The sequence below is a fragment of the Podarcis tiliguerta genome (genome assembly GCF_965153285.1).
Source record: "Podarcis tiliguerta genome assembly, chromosome: 3".
In the NCBI taxonomy this organism is placed as follows: domain Eukaryota; kingdom Metazoa; phylum Chordata; class Lepidosauria; order Squamata; family Lacertidae; genus Podarcis; species Podarcis tiliguerta.
Window position 1 is genome coordinate 89,951,932 of NC_139536.1, and position 19,909 is coordinate 89,971,840.

The following is a 19,909-nucleotide window of genomic DNA, read 5'->3' on the forward strand; positions in this document are numbered from 1 at the left end:
TAGGTCATCCACCTGTTTTGTTATGTCAATAGTGAAGACAATTAAATTGGTGCAACTGGCTTCCATTAATGTATCAGCCTGGAAAATGTCCCTTCCAAATCCAGAGAGAAGTACAACCGTAGTAAGGAGTAGTACACTCTAGTTGAGAAATTGTTGAAAAAAATAAAACTATTATGAATGCACATTTGTACATATAGTTGTGCTGTACTTGCTTTTGCCTTGGGTGTGTTTTGTTAGATAATGCTATTTTTAGTTTGGTTGACTTCAAACTTTGACAAAAAGGGAAGACCGGAAGTGAACAGAGAAATCACTATAATAACATACTTCCTGTTTGAAGTGTTTTTTTTTATCTATGAGGCCTAGACAGAGGATATGTCATTTCCTGGATTACTTATCTTTAGTATAGATGGCCTGCTGCACTACATAATCTCTTGACCCCCCCCCCCAAACATTCATCAGGGTTTATATCTATAGTACAGAAGCAGGGAGTAATCTTAAAAACCTTTGCTTGCTAATTGCCCGCTTAAATCTGTGACCTTTAAATAAATACGTTTAGGATTGAGATGTGGGTGTGTTTAGTTGGAGATTCCTCAGCAACAGTTATAAGGCTAAAGCCATGCTCCTCAAATGTTTTGAAAGGAGGCCAATATATATATATTTACTCAAAACTTTTGGGACCTACATCTGACATAATTCCATTTTTCAAGCCCTAATTTCCCCCTCTACAACAGAAGACAAGAATATCACATCAATAGTTAACATTGGATTTTTAAAAAATTAATGTTAACATGTGTGCAATATTTATGGCAGTATGTATTTAAGTAGAATTTAAGCATGACATAATAGAGAGAACAAGCAAATGTGTGGGACCCCAGAGAGGAGCTTATAGTCACTTTACTGTTCCTCTGTCTTTTTTATTCCCATGTCGTGTTCCCAGTAACTTTTACTCAGAACCATGTTGCTTCTTTTATGTGAAGGCTCCGTTTAGTCACCTCATGTTAACTGTGTGTGTTACATGATGAATTGCATTGTGAGACCTGAATCAACTGTATATATCAGACTTTCCAGTTGTTGTCTATGTGTTGGCAGCTTCACATCTAGGCTTCTACACTGGGTTGCAGGCAGGGCTGCCTTTTATTGACAGCTGCACCTAATACAGAATTCTGCAATTTCTCTATGGTCAGAAGTAGGGTGTAAAGAGTTTATTACTCCAATTCAGCTCATCTATAGGGACTTTTTGATACCTACCTTGTAAAGATAAATATTTATCTTATTCAAATATAAAGATCAGCCATCTCTCCCAATTCAGAGGTCATCAGTTAGCAATACTGAAAAACAAAAGAACATGCCATCCCTGTTTCAATTTTGCCAGAGTGGTTCTTCCACTTAGATAGTGTTTCAGTGTATGCTTAATCTGGTGTAGTCCTGTTAGGAATATTACAAATTGATCCAAAGATTATTTAATTTTATGTTCACTTTTCCATTCTCTGTCTTGCTTTGCAGTTTTGTTTTTAAATGACTTGTAAAATTAGGAGTTATTATTACATATATCTATCCTGGTCTGCTTTTGAAAAGTGTGAGATGTCTTTGCCCCAAGGAGGTTATATTTGCAATGTAGATGCTGCAAGAATTTATGTATAATTTATTCAGGTCTATTTGTAGTATGTACTTGACATTCCATGATGCTATATCTGTTCAAGTAATTGTGGAGTGGAAAAGGATAACTACTCTAAAATATAATTACAATTAACCTTATATATGTGTATGTTTGTGTTTTTTTATAGGATAGTTTGAATTCCTTAGTTCTTGATTTGGATTACCCAGCATTGAGGAAGAACAAGAACATAGACAACTTCTTAAACAGATGTAAGTTTCCCTTATATACAATACTTGTCATTGTTTTTTAATGTTAGGTGAAACTGTTTTTTATTCACCTGTCTGCCCAAGCTATATTAAAATTTTGAAACAGGAATTGTGCTGTTAACCATATTTGACAATACAATCTGCCAACTTCAATTTACCAAATTATAGTTTAGTATAACCCACACAAACATGAATGAGGTGCACTGAGTCTTAGATTCACTGTACTCTCCCTCTCCTCTTCCCGCACATCTAGGAGCAGGACCTTTGAAGCTTTTGAAAGCCTTGAGAAAGGTGTGCCCTCCAGTTGATAGGGTGGGAGTGTACCATCAAATGCCCCCACCTCATGTTTCTCATTCAGGAAGTGCTCAGAAGTGTTGAAAACTTTCTCTCTGCTTTGTTCCTCTCCCCAGCCCAACTCTGCCACCATTGCCACTTCTGAAAAACGGCAGCACTGGTGGCAGCAACAGCAGGGGAGATTCCAGCCAACCTGCTCTCTGAAATGGTGCCTGCCCCCCCCCCCCTTAACATCACTCCAGCGATGCTTAAAGAGGGGTAGATGCTGGTTCAGAGAGCGGTTGTGCTTTGCAAGTCTTCCACCCCACCGCTCTCTTGCTGGCTGCACTGCCCACTGCCAAACTCTTGCCAGTCATTGTGGCCTCTGCCAGCCTCTCCAGTGCTGACCTCTGTCACCTGGCCTCCTGCTGTCTTCCTTATTGGCCTCTGCTGCCCAGTCGGCCACCCAATAAATATCTAGTACCACTAGTTTATTGCCACCCAATAAATTTCTAGTACCACCAGTCTGTGGCCACACAACCTGCAGTGTCATGACATTCTTAACAGTTTTATATTTTAGGTAGATATCATCTAGGTTGTATCCAACACTGAGCAATTGGATTGCCACTTGCTCAACTGGACTTCCCTTCCCTTTCCTCCCCTGTGTGCCCTCCATCTGCTCTAGAGTGCTTTCCAACCCTCTGGAGCAAATTTTGAGGGCATGCAAGAGGCTGCAGGTGGCAGAGGAGAAGGAAGAACTCTGTTGGGCATACAGAAGTATGTTGTGCAAATGAGACTGCGGCACTGGATACAACCCATGCAGATACTTCCTATTTTATGTAGATAGAGGGGAGGAGAGAGAGGATGATATCCACTTGGTTATCTGGTGGACAGTGTCTGTTTGTGGATGGGGGGGGGGGTGGCTGATTGCCATTGTCCCTGGCAGCCCCCAGTGCCCTCTGAAAATTGTTCTAGAGGTTAATAACTATGATTAACTCAGGTTCATCAGTTTCAGTGGGTCTGCTCTAAGTAAAAGTTAGCTGACTAGAATCCTGTAATTATTCTGTACAAAAGGCTTAAAATGGACAGAACCTTTTGTCAACTTTTTCAAAACACATGACTGATTGTATTTGTATAAACTGTTTGTGTGCACTGTAATGCCTTCTTTAAAATTGTTAGATGAGAAAGTTGTGGAAAATATCCGTGGTCTTCAAATGAAAGCAGAAGATTACGATGTTGTTAAAGTGATTGGAAGAGGTGCATTTGGTGAAGTACAGCTGGTAAGAATTTACAGTCCTTATAAGACCTTTGAATTTGTGTTCAAGTTTAACTTGTTTGAAGTACCTGGTATAGTTAGGCTCAATCTCCTTTATATTTATTGAACACACCATTTAAGAACATGTTTTGTTCAACTACAGTTGTCATAGAGTATACAATATGATTTTTTGTGTGCAGATTCTGGCTTCCTGATATCCCCCCCCCCACACACTCTATCTTCTGTTTGCATGGTGAGTGGATTTCCAGTGATCAAATGACAGGACTTTTGCATCCTGTTTATTGGTAGCTCAGAGTCCTATCCCCCCTGCCCAACTGTATGGACATGATGAGGGAGTTGAATAATTAACTGCTTTATTTTATTTTATTTGAATTAGTTATTTCAATATCATATACGTTACCAGGAATTAATATTAAAAAGATATTCAGCAAAAATTTCCACAATTTACTCACTAATAATTCCACTGGACAGCAATAGTAAAAGCGCTTCTATTTCACTCAGTTTCCTTCTATCCAAGGGCAACCAAGGTGTATCCAATAGAAAGTTTAGGGGTGTATGCTGTCAACTTGAACAACTATTGCTTGTTCATATGTCTCAATGGCCCTTCAAGTTATGTGCATTTAACTTGTGCACATTCAACTTTATGTGTGTGGCAATAAATAAATACAAATTAGAAAGGCGGTGGGGTTCCAGGGAAAATGACGTTGGCAGTTCCCATCCGCCATTGAACCTAGTGAATTTTGAGTATGTGTTTTTGGCTCTAGGCATGCTCCATGGAACATAACCACAAAGTAAGTTATGGGCTTACAATATAAAAACATTGCAATTATGCATCCCTTTCTTTAGCCTAAGGAGTCAGGTCCCCCAAGCTCTCTCTCTCTTACAAATTGGTTCATTATCATTGCATCATGGAAATGTTGCTGTCCTTCATATTCTCTTACATTTTATCCAGTTTGGGTTGGTGGGTTGCCTGGACAACTGGATTTTTCTTAAATGTTGGTCTTCTTTGATATGAAACCATGATATTTGGATACATAGATATAATTCCCCAAGGAAGTGGAGAATGTTCTTTTCAAAAGCATGAAGTGGGATACACACCCACCCCCACCCCCACACCCACCCACCCAAGACCAGACAATCTAATCCAATCCCAGATATTAGTTAAATGATATGTCATTGTCTCTTGATAGTAGGGGGTAAACCCCCACCCATTCCTGGGCATTTACTTAGTTGTAATAGCTTGTTTGTTTTAACTTCATGGAGAATAATCATAAACTAAGAGCTTCCCACAGTCTCAGTCAGTCTAACTAATCACCTGAAAGTTGTAGCCTTAATAATATAAACAGTATTAAGTGACCCTGTGTATACATGGTGTGTCACCATTAATCTTGAGTCCCACTTAAAATTTTGACTTACATTAAGACCTAACAAATGTACATCTGCAAGATGTCTTTCCCCAGATCACCCTCTCAATCCAGCAGTGCTTCCAAATCAGCAAATGTATGCTGGCATCTTCACAAGTTGGCTACATGAGTACCTTTTCCTTGTATACAGGGTTGTTGCAGCCAAGAGCATGTTAGGCAAAGTAGCATTTTCAAGAGGAGACTAGGAAATGAATTCCTGCATATGTGCACTAGCTGGTGTGGGACAATTATTGAACAGTCTCCAGTGATGTACAAGCATGGGAATGTCCCATTTAACTCAGTGAGTCTTACTTCTCAGTAGGCATGCACAGGATTGCTCACTGATACCCATGCAATTTTGTGATTCTCCCCACATTTTGTTTCACCAATTGTTCCATTAGTGTAGTAGGGAAATCGAAAAAAAAGCCCTTTTAACTGGTTCAAAAAAATAGCATTTTTATTTTGCTGTTGTCTGGGTATGTCTCTCTGTTGAATATTCAAAGTTAACATCCGACTAGTCATGTCAGGGGAAAGTCAAACATTTTCTTGAAAACCATGCAGTGAAGGTCCTTTGTATAATCTCAAAAGTGTTTACTAAGAAACAAGTTAATTGAAATTGAAACAGTTTAAAGAAGTGAACATGTGTGTTAATCCATCATATTCCTCCTCCTTGCTAAGAACTGCCAATATATTTGTTGCAAGTACTTCCACTGCCCTGCTAGCAGACCACTGACCACACAAGACTGTGCCTCTGTTCTTTTTACATGATAACCTTTCCAAAATAACCCAAAGTCTTCAAAAACTTGGTGATTGCTGCTTAGTGTAAATTGAGCAAGTTTGCCCAGTTACTCACACATCAGCTTCTGAGGTGCAGATCTTTTCTTCTTCTGTGCAGTGTACATGGTTATAATACCTTGTTGCTTATACAGTTGTACAATGCTGTAGCTCAGCAATGCCTCTCTGCAGGTAAACAAATGAGGAAATACGCCTTCAGGAGAAGGTTAAACAAACAAATTGCAAAGGTATTGGTCCTTTTCTGGGTAGGTTACAAAATACTTTAATCCATATATGTCTAATGTTGAAAAACTTAAAACAATCTCTTATCTATAGTATATTTCTCAGTGTATGTCTTTTGTAAGATATTCAACAGTTTGTCTTTTCCAATATACAAGGCTGCTTAAGCTGCAACTGAGGAACAATTCTTAGTTGCCACCCATCTAGAATATTTATTCTGAATGTGTCCACAATAACAATTCCCTACAATAATTAGAATTTACTAGTCACTAGTAATGGGACAAGCAAAGCCCCTTGCTCAGTGCTACAATTCCCAAGTGCCTGGTAACTAGTTGGCTGTCAGGTGCTTGGGACTTTGACAATTGGGTGGAACAACCAACCGTTCATCATGTGACATAATAATGAGATCAGGTAATTGACAGGTGGGTTGTCCTTCTCACCTGTCAAGAGTTGGCCAATAGGGTGGGGACAGATAACTATTTCATCCACTGGAACAACAAGCTTCCCCACTCTTGTACTAGTGTCATCAAACACCAATTTGGTTTAATTGGGGGTTGGGAAATAAATGAAAAACATTGAAAACTGATTATCCCCTATGAGAATAGTTATTTTCATATCCTGCCTTCTTCCAAACAGGTGCAAAGTGGCATTTTTAGCACAATCACCCACTTAGATAGATTTAGCTGAAAGACAGTGGCTTGCCTAATGCCAACCAGTTAAGCAATTAATCTAATTTCTTGACACTTTGCAACGATATTAATATAGTTGTCACTGTGAATATTCCAGGAGTGATAGTGGAGATGTGGTGATGATCTGTAGGGATTTGTGACTCTTATAGCATCTTCATAGCATTGTGCAACTTTGAAGTTCTGTCAGTCTGTATTACTTGTTCGTATGTGTGGGGTAGGAATCAGTAAGCAGTTAACCATTATTTCCATTTGAGGTGACTTTGTAATTAATTTTATAGGAGTGATCTGGCATGGAACAGGATGGGTTGTTGGAAGGGGAGAACAAGCTTTTAAAAAAGCTGGTGGAAGAACTTTAAAGAGTTCTTCTATCCCATTTGAGCAAGAGCTTCTAACTTGTTTAAGTACAATACTTAATGGTACAGCAGAATAGGCACTCTAGAACCAGTTAACATCCCAAATGTGCTTTGTAAAAAATTTGCCCTTTCACTTAAAAATGAAGTGCATAAAGCACTTGTGGATATTAATAGCACAATCCTGTTTGTTTTCAATGGGACTTCCTCCCAGTATAAGTTTGCTTTTTAGGAGAGTTTAATAAATCATAATTATCATCACCAGATAGCGGCATTTCAGTTGTTCAAAGCACTTAACAAACATTATTCACGCTCTTGGCCGCTTGCCTTGTAATACCTTAAAAAATGCTATCACAGTCAACTAGGCTGCTTTCATGAAATGAATTAATGTTATTTCCTTTTTGCGTAGAGTGTTATTGATGAATCAATCAACTACTTAATCAAGCTACTGAATATTGGATGATGCATGTGAATGGAAACTATTTCAGGGTTTTTATTTAATCAGTTCATCTCAAGGGACCAGTTCTGGTTTTCCAGAAAGGTTTAATTCAGACTTCAACAGTGCAAAAGAGAGCTTCACCTAGTATCTATGTTGGTTCTACATGATTAGATTGCAATCCCATACAATTCTCAGCAAATGTCACTGCGAACTTTCTTTGTAATGTATTTCATGTATATCATGCATGAGAAAAGGTGTGGAAAAGTCCAAAAGGGTCTTAAAAACAAGGAGGCTGTAAAAGGCAAGGAAAAAAAATCCCTTTAAAAGGAACATTTTTGCCGAAATTAATAAACGAATAAAAAGTCTTTAACAAACATAAAGCCTACAGCAAGCCAAGCAAAGAGGAGTATGAAGAACTAATTTATAAACTAATAACCCTTACATTATTTTTCACCAGCAGAAAAGGTTGGAGAGAGAGAGAGCAATTAATTTTTGGGCAGCGAGTTTGAGGTCTTTTTCAAAACTTCCTCTTACTACTTGCCTTTGTCAAAAGGAGGTGGCAAGTCACCAGGGCAAGGGGAAGGACTATAGCTCAGTGACAGAGCATCTGCTTTCCACGCAGAAAATCCCCCGCATCTCCAAGTAAGGCTGGGAATGACCCCTGTCTCAAGTCACCAGGGCAGATAGCATTCATGTCTTAATGCAACTTACAACTTAAAACCAGTGCCTTAGCAAAGGATTGTAAGGCAGAGACCTCTATTTTTAAAAAGCAGCCATGGTAAATCAGAAAATTGCAGTCCTATATAATATGAGCTGCCATGGTTACAGTGCAAAGAGATGAGTTTTAGCATTTTAAAATAAATATAATGGATTTGATTTTTGCAGAAAGCTTCTGACTCCCTTCATCCTATGTGGCTCACCGTGGCTCTTTCCTGCTTGAGCACATTATGGTAACCAGGGTGCAAATGCAGCCAGAATATATTGCTGATAGTTGTTTTAAAAAAAATTGTATGCTGCTTAGTGAAATGTTTCTATTAGGCAACTCATATATGAAATAAATGGTCAAAGAAGTAGAAATAGCTATACACTGATTTTTATTATTGATTGAAGTGGATTCAGATTTCTATATCATGGATACCAAGTCACACAGACAAAAATACAAAGGATTTCATTTAAATCCTGTAAGGTCTTGATAAAGTAAGTAACTTCTTTTTCTTTGATCAACAGGTTCGCCATAAAGTAACTCAGAAGGCTTATGCAATGAAACTTCTTAGTAAATTTGAAATGCTCAAAAGATCAGATTCAGCCTTTTTCTGGGAGGAGAGAGATATAATGGCCTTTGCCAACAGTCCATGGGTAGTTCAGGTAAGGTTTTTTGTGATTAAAATTCTGTGGTAGTTTGAGGTGACGTTTAAATAAGCATTGAGGTTTTAAATTGGTAGTGTTGTGTCCTTTATGTTGATTTCACATTTTGGATTTGTAGTTTAGAATCTTAAGAACTTTATTCTTTTCTCCATCTTAAAGATTAACTGCTAATGCGAGACTCTTTCAGATTTAATTACAGTGGTACCTCGGGTTACAGACGCTTCAAGTTACGCGTTTTCAGGTTGCGTACCATGCTGAACCCAGAAGTACCGGAACGGGTTACTTCTGGGTTTTGGCGCTCGTGCATGTGCAGAAGCACCAAATTGCGACCCACACGTGCACAGACGCTGTGGGTTGCGAATGCTGCAGGTTGTGAATGTGCCTCCCGCACAGATCACATTTGCAACCTGAGGTTCCACTGTACTTGATTTTGATTTTAAACATACCTGCTACTATCAGTGTTCAATGTGATGTTCAAACAAATTATGTTGCGTTGAAAATGGTTCACCCTCCCATCAGAAAGTTTAATTATGCCATATTTGCAGCACAGTGTAAAATTGCTTATATGTGTTTTTGTTGTGTGGAAGCTGACAGGAATATATGAAATTGGCTTGTAGTTACAGATGTGAAGTTGTTAGAAGGTATAAATTTAATCTGGAAGGGGCAATTTTTGTTACAACAGTGTATATACCATTGACCTTCAGTGGGTGTGCAGGAAGAGTACAATTTAACAGTTTTCTCTGGGGAAGTAAAGCACCCATTGGGATCAACAGGCTACTACACAGAAAAAAAAGTTGTGGTTTCAGGAATATAATTCAATTACTGGCATTAGCAACTTTTTGCTGGGCAAAAGAAGGCTCTGCCCAGGTGCTTGAGCCTCAGTGCTCTTGCTACTGCCATGGAAATGGGTTCTGCTTTCTCTTCACTTGAGGCTAACTAAATGGTATACAGTCGTACCTTGGTTCCCAAATACTTTGCGAGTTGAATGTTTTGGCTCCTGAATGCCGCAAATCCGGAAGCGAGTTTCCAGTCTGTGAATGTTCTTTGGAACCTGAATGTCCGACGCTGCTTCCGCGGCTTCCGATTGGCTGCAGGAGCTTCCTGCAGCCAATCGGAAGCCGCGCCTTGGTTTCCGAACGTTTTGGAAGTTGAACGGACTTCTGGAATGGATTCCATTTGACTTCCAAGGTACCACTGTATATTATTAGGAAGTGTAATTTTAAAAAATCAAGCCTTTGTAATGAGTCATAGTACAACCGGCAGACTATCATATGAAGCTTCTCTTGTTTATTGTCAAAACAAAGCATGTAAACTACAATCAAGGCTCAGTGATGTTACAGTTTTGCTTATTATAAGGATTGAAGTGTCTTTGTGATTTTAATCACCACTTGCCATATAAGTTGCGTGGAGAGCTTGCAAAGCTTCCTACACTTTCTAATAGTGGGTGTACTTTGCACATCTTTTACTGTAGGGTTTTATCAGCAGGTAGTGTACCCAAAGGCCGCAACTCCCTAAATTACCTCTGATTGTTTTTTGAATTAGAGAAACATATTTGTCCAATCATACATTTTGTATTATTACACCATTGGAGGCAGTCAGAAGGTAAACGTGAGGGAATACTATTGCTTGCATTCTCCCTCCTGCTGTATGGATTTGCTGTGGTATCTACCAACGTAGTGGAAGCAGTGGGAAATGGAAGTGAAGGAGGAGGAGGATGGGAATTGGGCTTGTGGAAAAGAAAATCTGGTATGTGAACCAAAGAGCTGCAAGTATGGTGTTGGCCCTTTCCTAATGTGCCTGTGAATAGATGTCAGTTCTGATGCTGCCTTGTCAGAGGAAGGATACTTACTTGTTTCTCAACAGTACTGTACTTAACTTTCTCTTGAAATGTTTTGGTGAGCCATAAGAGATGTGTTTCATCAGTGACATGATGGGTAAACTGAATTATTCTGGAACTCCTTAAAGATCTGCTACAATTATTGTATCATACCAAAACTATTCTTAAAAGGCAGGGGGAAAAGCTGCTCTAGTTGCCATAAATTCACTGGAATTCAACAGATTGTGGCAAATTGCCCGGTTTTGTGAAGTCTTTATATCTGTCCATCTTTCTGGGTGCAGCTTTTTAGTGCCTTTCAAGATGACCGATACCTTTACATGGTCATGGAATACATGCCAGGTGGAGATCTTGTCAACCTCATGAGCAATTACGATGTGCCTGAGAAGTGGGCCAAATTTTACACTGCTGAAGTCGTCCTTGCTCTTGATGCAATTCATTCCATGGGCTTGATACATAGAGACGTGAAACCTGACAACATGCTTTTGGATAAATATGGACACCTGAAGCTTGCAGATTTTGGTACTTGTATGAAAATGGATGAAGTAAGTATGTGGTTCATTATGTGTGCTTCTAAAATAATATGCACTATATCGAGGTAATTTTAACTGTGCCATAGACACAGACACAGCATGGTGCTGTGGCTAAGATAATGTGTGCCGAGTCTCCTGTTTAGTTCTTAACCTTTGCTGTCAACTCACAAGGTAACCTCAGCCAAGCTACTATCTCTCAGTAGTATCTACCTTGAAGACTGAGAAAGAAGGCATGTTGGTGTGCACATTCAGGATGTGGTTTTATTTTTCAGGTTTGAACTCCAGGTCTAAACCTCCATCTCTTTTTAAGAAAGGCAAGAAAATTATAAATGACTCTTTGTGAGGAAAGACCTATTGCTTTACCATTTGTTGATAGTTTTCATAATACCTTAGAGAACATTAATTACAAAATAGAAGGCTGTCTGATGACAGGCCCAGAGACTGACTTAGGGAAAGTAGGGGATTATGTGGATGTGGCACCTATTTTTCCAACAGGTTGTCTTACATAGGTCATGGCTTTTCAGAAAAATCTGTTAATTTTAACAGATTTTATCTCTGGTATCTCTTTTGTAATCTCATTGGGCACTTTTTAGAAACAATGGTGTTAAGTGGTATATATATGTCTGAGTAATTGTGCATTAGAAACTCTCACAATGTGCAGCTCTTTACCATCACAGTTATGGTACAAACTACACACAGGGAATTCTTCCTTCTATGTGTGAGTTGTATAGAAAGGAGGATAGGATGCTTTTCATAATAGGCACTCCTTTTTCCCACCCACCCCGTTTTAGAAGCAGCAATCTCTTGTTTTGCTTGCCTGCCCTCTTTGCAAACAATTGCTGCTTCAGCTTTTCTTTTTCTCTTTCCCTGGCTGCTTTGCTAATCTTTGTGAGTTGGTGGTTTTTAAATGCATGAACAAGACATCTCCTTAATAGAACATAGTTAGGGGTAGCCACCTGGAGAGGCTGCAAGGAAGCATATTTATTTGACTACATCACAGGGGGTGCACATAAATAAAGAAAACAAACTTATAATAAAAATTATACCAAATTAAAATTACAACAGCAGCAACATCCTAACACCACAGCAAAGCAGGGGAGATTACCGTATTTTTTGCACCATAACACTCACTTTTTTCCTCCTAGAAAGTAAGGGGAAATGTCTGTGCGTGTTATGGAGGGAATGTGCCTACGGGTGGTGGTGGGATCTGCTGCAGTCATGAGCAGAGGATCTATCATTCCCCTTCCTTCCCTCCTCCGTGGCTCGCTTTGAAACAGCAAAACGGGAGAAGAGCCGCTGAGTGGGGAGGAGAGAGGGACAGAGAGCCTGCTTCTTTAAAGGAGCAAAGCGGGAGAGGAGAGGAGCCGCTTACACGAGTGTAAGCGGCTCCTGTCCGGTTTGTTCCTTTAAAGCAAGCAGGCTCTCTGTCCCTCTCTCCTCCCCACTCAGCTCGCTAAATAGCAGCAAAGTTTTTCAGCTCGCTAATAATAATAATAATAATAATAATAATAATAATAATAATAATATCTTTATTGTCATTGCCCCCTTTGGGGACAACGAAATTATTGCTAAGCCAGGGATGAGTGGGGAGGAGGAAGAAAAGCAGAGCCTGCTTGCTTTAAAGGAGCAAAGTGGGAGAGGAGAGGAGCCTTCTCCCCTTGTACCCCTCTTCTTCATTATTAGCAGCATCCTTCTCCACCCACCCCACGCATGCTCCTTGTCCCTTGAGTGCTTTTCCTTCCCTCCCCACTTAAAACATGGTTACAAAGCACGGATCCACATGGATCCTCAGGATTTTTGCACTGGGTCACTCCAAATTCACCATCAGGTCACATAGCATAGCATGGCTACATCTTGCACCAAAAAAATCACGCACCCACTGTTGCCTGGGGCCGCAGTGGTGCAAAAATGTGGTTACAAAGCATGGATCCACATGGATCCTCAGGATTTTTGCATTGGGCTACCCCAAACTCACCATCAAATCACATGTCTGTGGCCACAGCATGAACCACAAAAATCATACATCCACTGTTTCGTTCAGAATATTTTTTATCTTGTTTTCCTCCTCTAAAAACTACGTGCGTGTTATGGTTGGGTGCGTGTTATAGAGCAAAAAATACGGTAATCAAAACCCACCCCATCTACATCCAAAAAGTTGGCAGAAGAGGTGGTTCTTTAGCTGTCATCGAAAAGAATGGAATGAAATGACAGGATGCACCTCAGTGGAAGGAGAGTTGCAAATCTGTGGAGCCACCATTCAATAGGTTCTTCCTAAGGCATTCCTTGTGTATCAACCAGTGCTGGAACCATTAGGAGGGACTAATTTTCTGATCTAAGTAGATGAACAGGTCAGTGCAGGAAAAAGCACTCTTTCAAGTTCTACAGCACCACATAGAATGGAGTAGAAAGTACCTCTCTACAGTTTGCTCTACTTCATGAGTTACAGGTTCAGGAATGCTTACAATTAAAGCCCTGCTAACTACTTTGAAATAAATTTTCATTCATTAACTATTAGTGCTTTAATAGTGACCATGAATGGATTAAAACTGTTGCTGGTGAAAGATAAGGAAAATGTTTCAGCAGAGTGATCTGTTTATCTAGTGAAATGGAAAATATTTTATTATTCTTGCTGTATGGAGTCAGGTTACAATTGAATTTTAAGTGCTTGATTAGAAAATGAGCTTTTTTATACTGGAATCTAACTTCTAAATAAGTGTGCCTATTAGGGTGGGTGTGAACTCAATAGCAAACATGTACAAAATTGAGCAACCGAGATAGCACCTGAGTTCAGTGTCTATCTCTTGTGTTAATGTTTGCTTCCTAATGAGCACAATAACTTGCATGTATTTACTGCTTATAATAATCAAACCCATAGCATCCTCTAGTGGTCTTCAGATGGCTTACTTTAAAATTTAAGATCAAATAAATCAAGCATACTTATTTGAAATAAAACATTTTCACCATTTAATTTGTAAGCACTTACACGCTTATTCCAGTGTATTCCCATTGATTCTAATTTGGAATAAATTTCAAAATATATTCTACTTATTTCATGCTATTCAGCTGTGTCCTTAATCAGACATTAGCAATCATCAACAAAAGGCTAGTAGGGGAGAAAAATCTGACAAAACGGCATTTGCAAAATTTGAGCCAGTTCTAAAAATGTGGATGTGGGCTAGGGCAATGCTTTTATGACTAATGCACCAAATAAATATTTTTAACGTGTGGATAAAGCTAATAGACATAACAGATTTCTTAACATGCAAACAAGATATTTTTTACTTACTAATGCACTTTAGCAGTCCACACGCAGTCCACAAAGTTCTGTGAAAATTCCTTATGTCTATCTAAAATACAGTTGACATTTTGGCTTATTGTATGATGATGTACTGGTGCAGATGGAAAATCAAACAATCACTGTCTACTTGGATCTGTGGATTAGGCCAGTACCAGTATTTGTGATGCTGAGTGGGTCTTGCACCCACCCTACTCCCACCCCTGTAATTTTTGAGTTTTACTACTGTTCTTGCTATGTGGAAAGTTATAGAATCACAGAACTGTAGCGTTGGAAGGGACCCCAAGGGTCATCTAGTCCAACCCTTTGCTATGCAGGAAACTCATCTAAAGAATTCAAAACAGATGGGCATCCAGCCTCTGCTTAATTAGACCTATGCCCTGTTCTTCTGTAGAATTGCTCAGAGTGGTTTATATATGTTTTTCAGGCAGCCTCCTGTTGAATCAGTTTCCTGAGCCACCCCTGCTCAGCACCAGCAATATAACTATGTCATGTGGCATACTCTGGGCTTTTCTGAGAACCATAACTACATGATGGTTCCTTTATTCCATTGTTTCAGTGTAATAATTCAAGCCTCATATCTCTTTAATGACATTATAGCAATAAATGACATTATAGCAATAAATATCAATAATATATGCATAAAATGGTTGCTTTGGTAAATCTTGATGATAATCAACATGATACTTAAATAAAAGAACTGTTTATCAACTATCTTGGTAAAATTAGGCTAAACATTAGATGGCCTATGGTTCCAGGCATCGCTTTGCTTCTAACAGTGCAAAAACTAGCTTACTTTGCATTTCTTATGGTACAAAATCTGTGATCAATCTGTCAACTGGGTAGACTCACAACCTTGATGGAGACACACCAAACCTTTGTTTGCACTACAGCATCAAACCTCTTTCTCTGAATCTGTGTCTGGAGTGTTCAAATTTTGTTTTTCTTGGGTTAAATATGGAAAAGAAACTTAATTACACATAGTTAACAGTGGCATGCCAATTTTGTAATCCCATTATTGATGACTTCTAAAGATGCAATTGATGTAGCAATTCAGCCTATTCAATTACTATATTTTGCATAGAATTGGACACCCTGCTAGTAAGAATCTGGAGCACCTCCAGATCATGTGTAGTTTTCTTGAACAACAGGGAAGCATCACAGCTGTGTAAATACAATACTTTTGATGAGATGTTCCCCATAAAACATTCCTTTTAGTGTCTAATATTTTTGTAACTACATGTTACTTATTAGTATGCCTTTATCACTGACATCTTAAATACATTTATTTTCTTGCCCAAAATGATCTGTCTGCTAAAAGAATAAAAAACAGCACCTCTAGTGGTTACTGCAGTTCAGAAACAAATTTTGACTACTGCATATTTGCTCTTACATTGTGTTATTGGTCAGCAAACCTTTGAAACCCTTGATTTCACTCATACACCCTTACATTGAGCCTGCTTCATAGTTGCAGCCTCACAAGTAGATGGCCATTCCTAATGTTTTGTAAACCACCCTGTGATTCTCGGATGAAGGGCAGTATAGAAATTTAATAAATAAATAAGTGTAACCATATCAGTGGAGTGCAACATGATAAGCCATTTTGTGAGAACAACTTACTTGAGTTACACAATGCCAACATAGCACACTTTATTTTGGGGGTTGCATAACTAAGGGAATATCTTACTGAACCACCTGGTGAGTATTTGTATTAGGTTTCAGTACACGGATCTACTTGCTGGATTGCCCTATAAGTATTTGTCCCAGTGTAGCTGCTTAACCATCTTGTAATAAGTCATCCTGCTATATAGTGTAACATGAAACATGGCTAACTCTAGTAAAGAATTCTAGAACCAGGAGGTGTCTAACTACATGCTTAGGAGTAGGGAGTTCAGATTGACTGAGGAACTGGGAGAAAAATAAGTAAAGAATTAGAACCTTAAATTAAATGCTTTATTTTCTCTACAAAGTGTGGTACTAAAAAATAAGGAGCTAAGGCTGTTGAAAGGTGGATTTTCCCATTTTTCTTTAGATTGGAACCACACTTTTGACCCTTCAAACATTGCTGGGTTTGAACAAAATCAATTCCAGCCAACTTGGCCAGTGGTTAGGGATGATGGAAATTACAGTCCAGCAGCATTCGCAGAATGACAAGTTCCCTACCCATGTCTTAAGATAGCACTGTTTGTATGACCCAGATCTCCTCAAACGCTAAACAGTAAAGAACTTCAACTCATTATTTGCTACCCCTGGGGCAATGAAGTGAGCTTTCGCTGTGTATTAGTCTTAGCATTTATGAACAGAAAAGCATTTCATAAAATTAGTATGAGCACAATCCACTTGCATTGCTCAGAAGATCCTGCTTCCTCATTTTCTTCACCTGTTCCTCACTCTCTCCACTTGTGGGTATATACAGGCAGCATGATGATACCTGCATGTGGGAGTATGGTGTGTGCGAACCTCCTGTGTTCCCATGAATCCTTTCTTCCCTATGCCTTGCAAATTACTTAATGCTGCTTCTACTTGCTGTGGTTAATTGAAAACAGAAGCCAAAGCTTCCACTCTCCTCTTGCAAATATACCGAGAAGGTGTTAGCATAGGAGCCTGAAGCTTGCACAAATTTGTGCCCATAATGATGAAGCATAGCTTATTGTTTGCCTTCTTTTGCCTGTTGTTTTTGTTGTTTTTGTTTGGAATGTGTGTGTCTTTGCTTGTGTTTGGTGGTGTTTTTTTTGGTATGTGTGAGTTTTGTTGCCTGTTTTTAGAGGCGTGTTGAATGTTTGTTTTGCTTATCTTTCATTTTGGGGTGTGTGGATGAGTGTTGACTGTAGTTTGGGAGTGGGGGTATTTTGGAGCATTGCAAGTTTTTCTGCCGTGAAATTGGAATTTTGAGGAGGCCAGTGCAGTCTCCATGACATTCACCTCCAAAAAAGAATGGAGATTCCTGGTTTAGTGCTGCATCTGAACTAGGCCAATATAGGGGGTAAAGAGCATAAGGAGACTGGAAGCGGGGAAGATCCATGAAGTTTAACTTTGATGAATATGCAAATACTTCGTAGTGCTGTTAATTAGAATTTATATCACAGTTCCAAAACACTTTGTATCTAGTATTTGAAGATATTATCATTATCAGAAAATATTAGAAAAATCTTTCCAAGGTGGGCTAGTAATTAAAAAAAAAACCCATTGCATATGTGGGGCTGAAGCTGAGAGATGCTGAGTTGATGGCAGAGGTAAGAACTAAACCCAGGATTTCTGGTTCACAACTGAAGCTCTTAGCCACTACATAACAGTAGCATTGAACAGAAATATTACTGAAGTATTAAATCATATTGAAAGACATGCTTGCTTTCAAGTTCTATATTTGCTGCATAGTTTATCTTGCGAACTTCTAAGACCTGCTTTGCTGGAGCACAGAAAAAGCAATAAAAACTGGACTATGTTATTCAGTCTAAACAGAGGTGTGCCTATATATTGTCTTCTGCTGATTTAGGACCAGCTCCAAATCTCTCTTGCAATTTATTGCAGAGACTTCCAGTAGATTCTGTGCCCATGAATCGGACATAACATACATTCCCAGCTTTTGCTTACTTTGTCTGGCTCCAAGATTAACTCCTTCAGCTCCCTCAACAAGCCTTCTTTATACTTGTGGCATGAATTTCATAAGAGAACTTATAAATGGGTAATGACAGTGTTGTAGAGTAAGTGCAGTTAGCAGCCTTAAATTCATAGCTGCTTAAGAACTATATTTTAAAAATAGATTAAGTTAGCATTCTTGCCTAAATCTAGCAGCTGTTCTGTTTAATTGATGCATTTTATCTGGTTATATAGACAGGGATGGTGCGCTGTGATACAGCTGTCGGAACACCAGACTACATATCACCTGAAGTATTAAAATCACAAGGTGGTGATGGTTATTATGGAAGAGAATGCGACTGGTGGTCTGTAGGAGTTTTTCTCTATGAAATGCTAGTTGGTAAGTAGTGATTTCCTCTTGTATTCCCTCTAGTACCTTGATTTCAAAAGTTTGTGCATCACCACGTAGGTTATTGATTCAATAAGAGCTCAGTGGCCCCTGAGTGAATCTAGTTCTGGTTACACTTCTGATATCAGAGCCTGAGTTCCCACAACATTAGGTGGGCCTCCCATGGAAGACATGGAGAGTTGCTATGGAGACTACCTGGCGTCTAACTTTCCAGTTTTGTAACTGCTATTGCAATGGAAAGTGATGCTGCTCCCCAAATCAGTTGTGGTAACATGGTCAGCCATTTACCATCCCGGTTGTTACGTTTCTTGAGGGATATTGAGTGATGGTACCTTGGGAATATTCATAGCTATGCCCCACATATATTCTTTCCTTGGGTTAAGAAGCATAATTACAGTGAAGGACATGCTCTGGAGCCATTTTCTGTATAGCAGGCCCACCTCTAACAAAAATCACATGTTTCTGAGACCAAAAATTAAGTTCTATGTGCAATTGAAGAAAGACCCATCAAATACTTGATATAATTTTTTATGTGTTGGGTGTGTTGAGTTTGTATTTATATTTTGTATGTACAGAAAGCTGTAGAACCAGGAGATATATTTTGTGCTTATCAGGAATATATAAGAACATTCCTTTGCACAAAACACTAAATTATGGTTAGCATTATATGCAAAAGCATTGCATGAACCTGGAGCTTACTCTTCTCCCTCCCCTCCCCTTCTTTTCTGCAGCTGTGAGAACGAAAATAGAATCACATTTTCTGCTTTTACATTAATCAGGTTTCCTTCTTGTGCCCAAACTCAGGGAAGTTATGGTTGGTGAACAAGCCAGTATCATATGGCATAGGTTGAGTTTGGCTTGTTTGAACTAACAAAAGAGTATACAGAGTTGTTCTGATTTCAAACTTTAACAGGGAACTCTGCTTCATTTAAAAGCAGAAGCAGCCTCCTCTTGTGTGATGAGGGTTGGAGCACATGAGCCTATAATTCTAAACCATAGTTTTAGTGTGGCTGTAGGTGTTTGTTTTGAACCTTTGTACATAGGAGTCTCTGTTTTTGTCTCAAGTTATTTTTATTTAACTGTTTTTGCCTTTAGTAATCAACTTGCATTAGCTAATGTTTATGCATATTTAATTTCAGGAGATACTCCATTTTATGCTGATTCATTGGTGGGAACATATAGTAAAATAATGGATCACAAGAATTCATTACATTTCCCAGAAGATGTTGAAATCTCAAAGCAAGCAAAGGACCTTATTTGTGCCTTTTTAACAGACAGGTATGTAAACATAGATTTTTCTCGCCACAAAATCCTTTCCCTAAATTACTGTAACAGAATATGTTTTCAGAAGAATTTTCTTGAGGTCCAGTACAGTGAGTGCAACCAATCTGATTTCATGCCTTACCCAAAGTCAGACTAAAATGTTAAAAACAAAAATTTCTGAAGTTCAAGCAGCACTCACTATATTCAACTTCCATAGCCAAATTTTGAGTGAGGAGATAATCATAAATCATATACATACATATTCCCGTGGCAGGGATGTAAACGACGTTTTCATGCTCTCATCTTCTGTCACAGTGTTCTGTTGCA

The 19,909-nt window shown here is 38.9% G+C and overlaps 1 protein-coding gene across 16 annotated transcripts in view; it reads left to right on the plus strand.

Moving 5' to 3' along the window:
• ROCK2 (Rho associated coiled-coil containing protein kinase 2) overlaps positions 1–19,909 on the plus strand; it is a 75,675-nt gene that overhangs the window by 22,888 nt on the left and 32,878 nt on the right. For 12 of the 16 annotated variants that reach the window (XM_083431419.1, XM_083431420.1, XM_083431421.1 and 9 more), the window contains 6 exons: positions 1,785–1,866; positions 3,316–3,416; positions 8,535–8,672; positions 10,791–11,051; positions 18,166–18,310; positions 19,459–19,597. In XM_083431419.1, coding sequence (XP_083287545.1) covers positions 1,785–1,866; positions 3,316–3,416; positions 8,535–8,672; positions 10,791–11,051; positions 18,166–18,310; positions 19,459–19,597 — 866 coding nt within the window. The remainder of the gene's footprint in view (positions 1–1,784; positions 1,867–3,315; positions 3,417–8,534; positions 8,673–10,790; positions 11,052–18,165; positions 18,311–19,458; positions 19,598–19,909) is intronic. The other 4 variants (XM_083431413.1, XM_083431414.1, XM_083431416.1 and 1 more) reach the window with 1 other exon arrangement.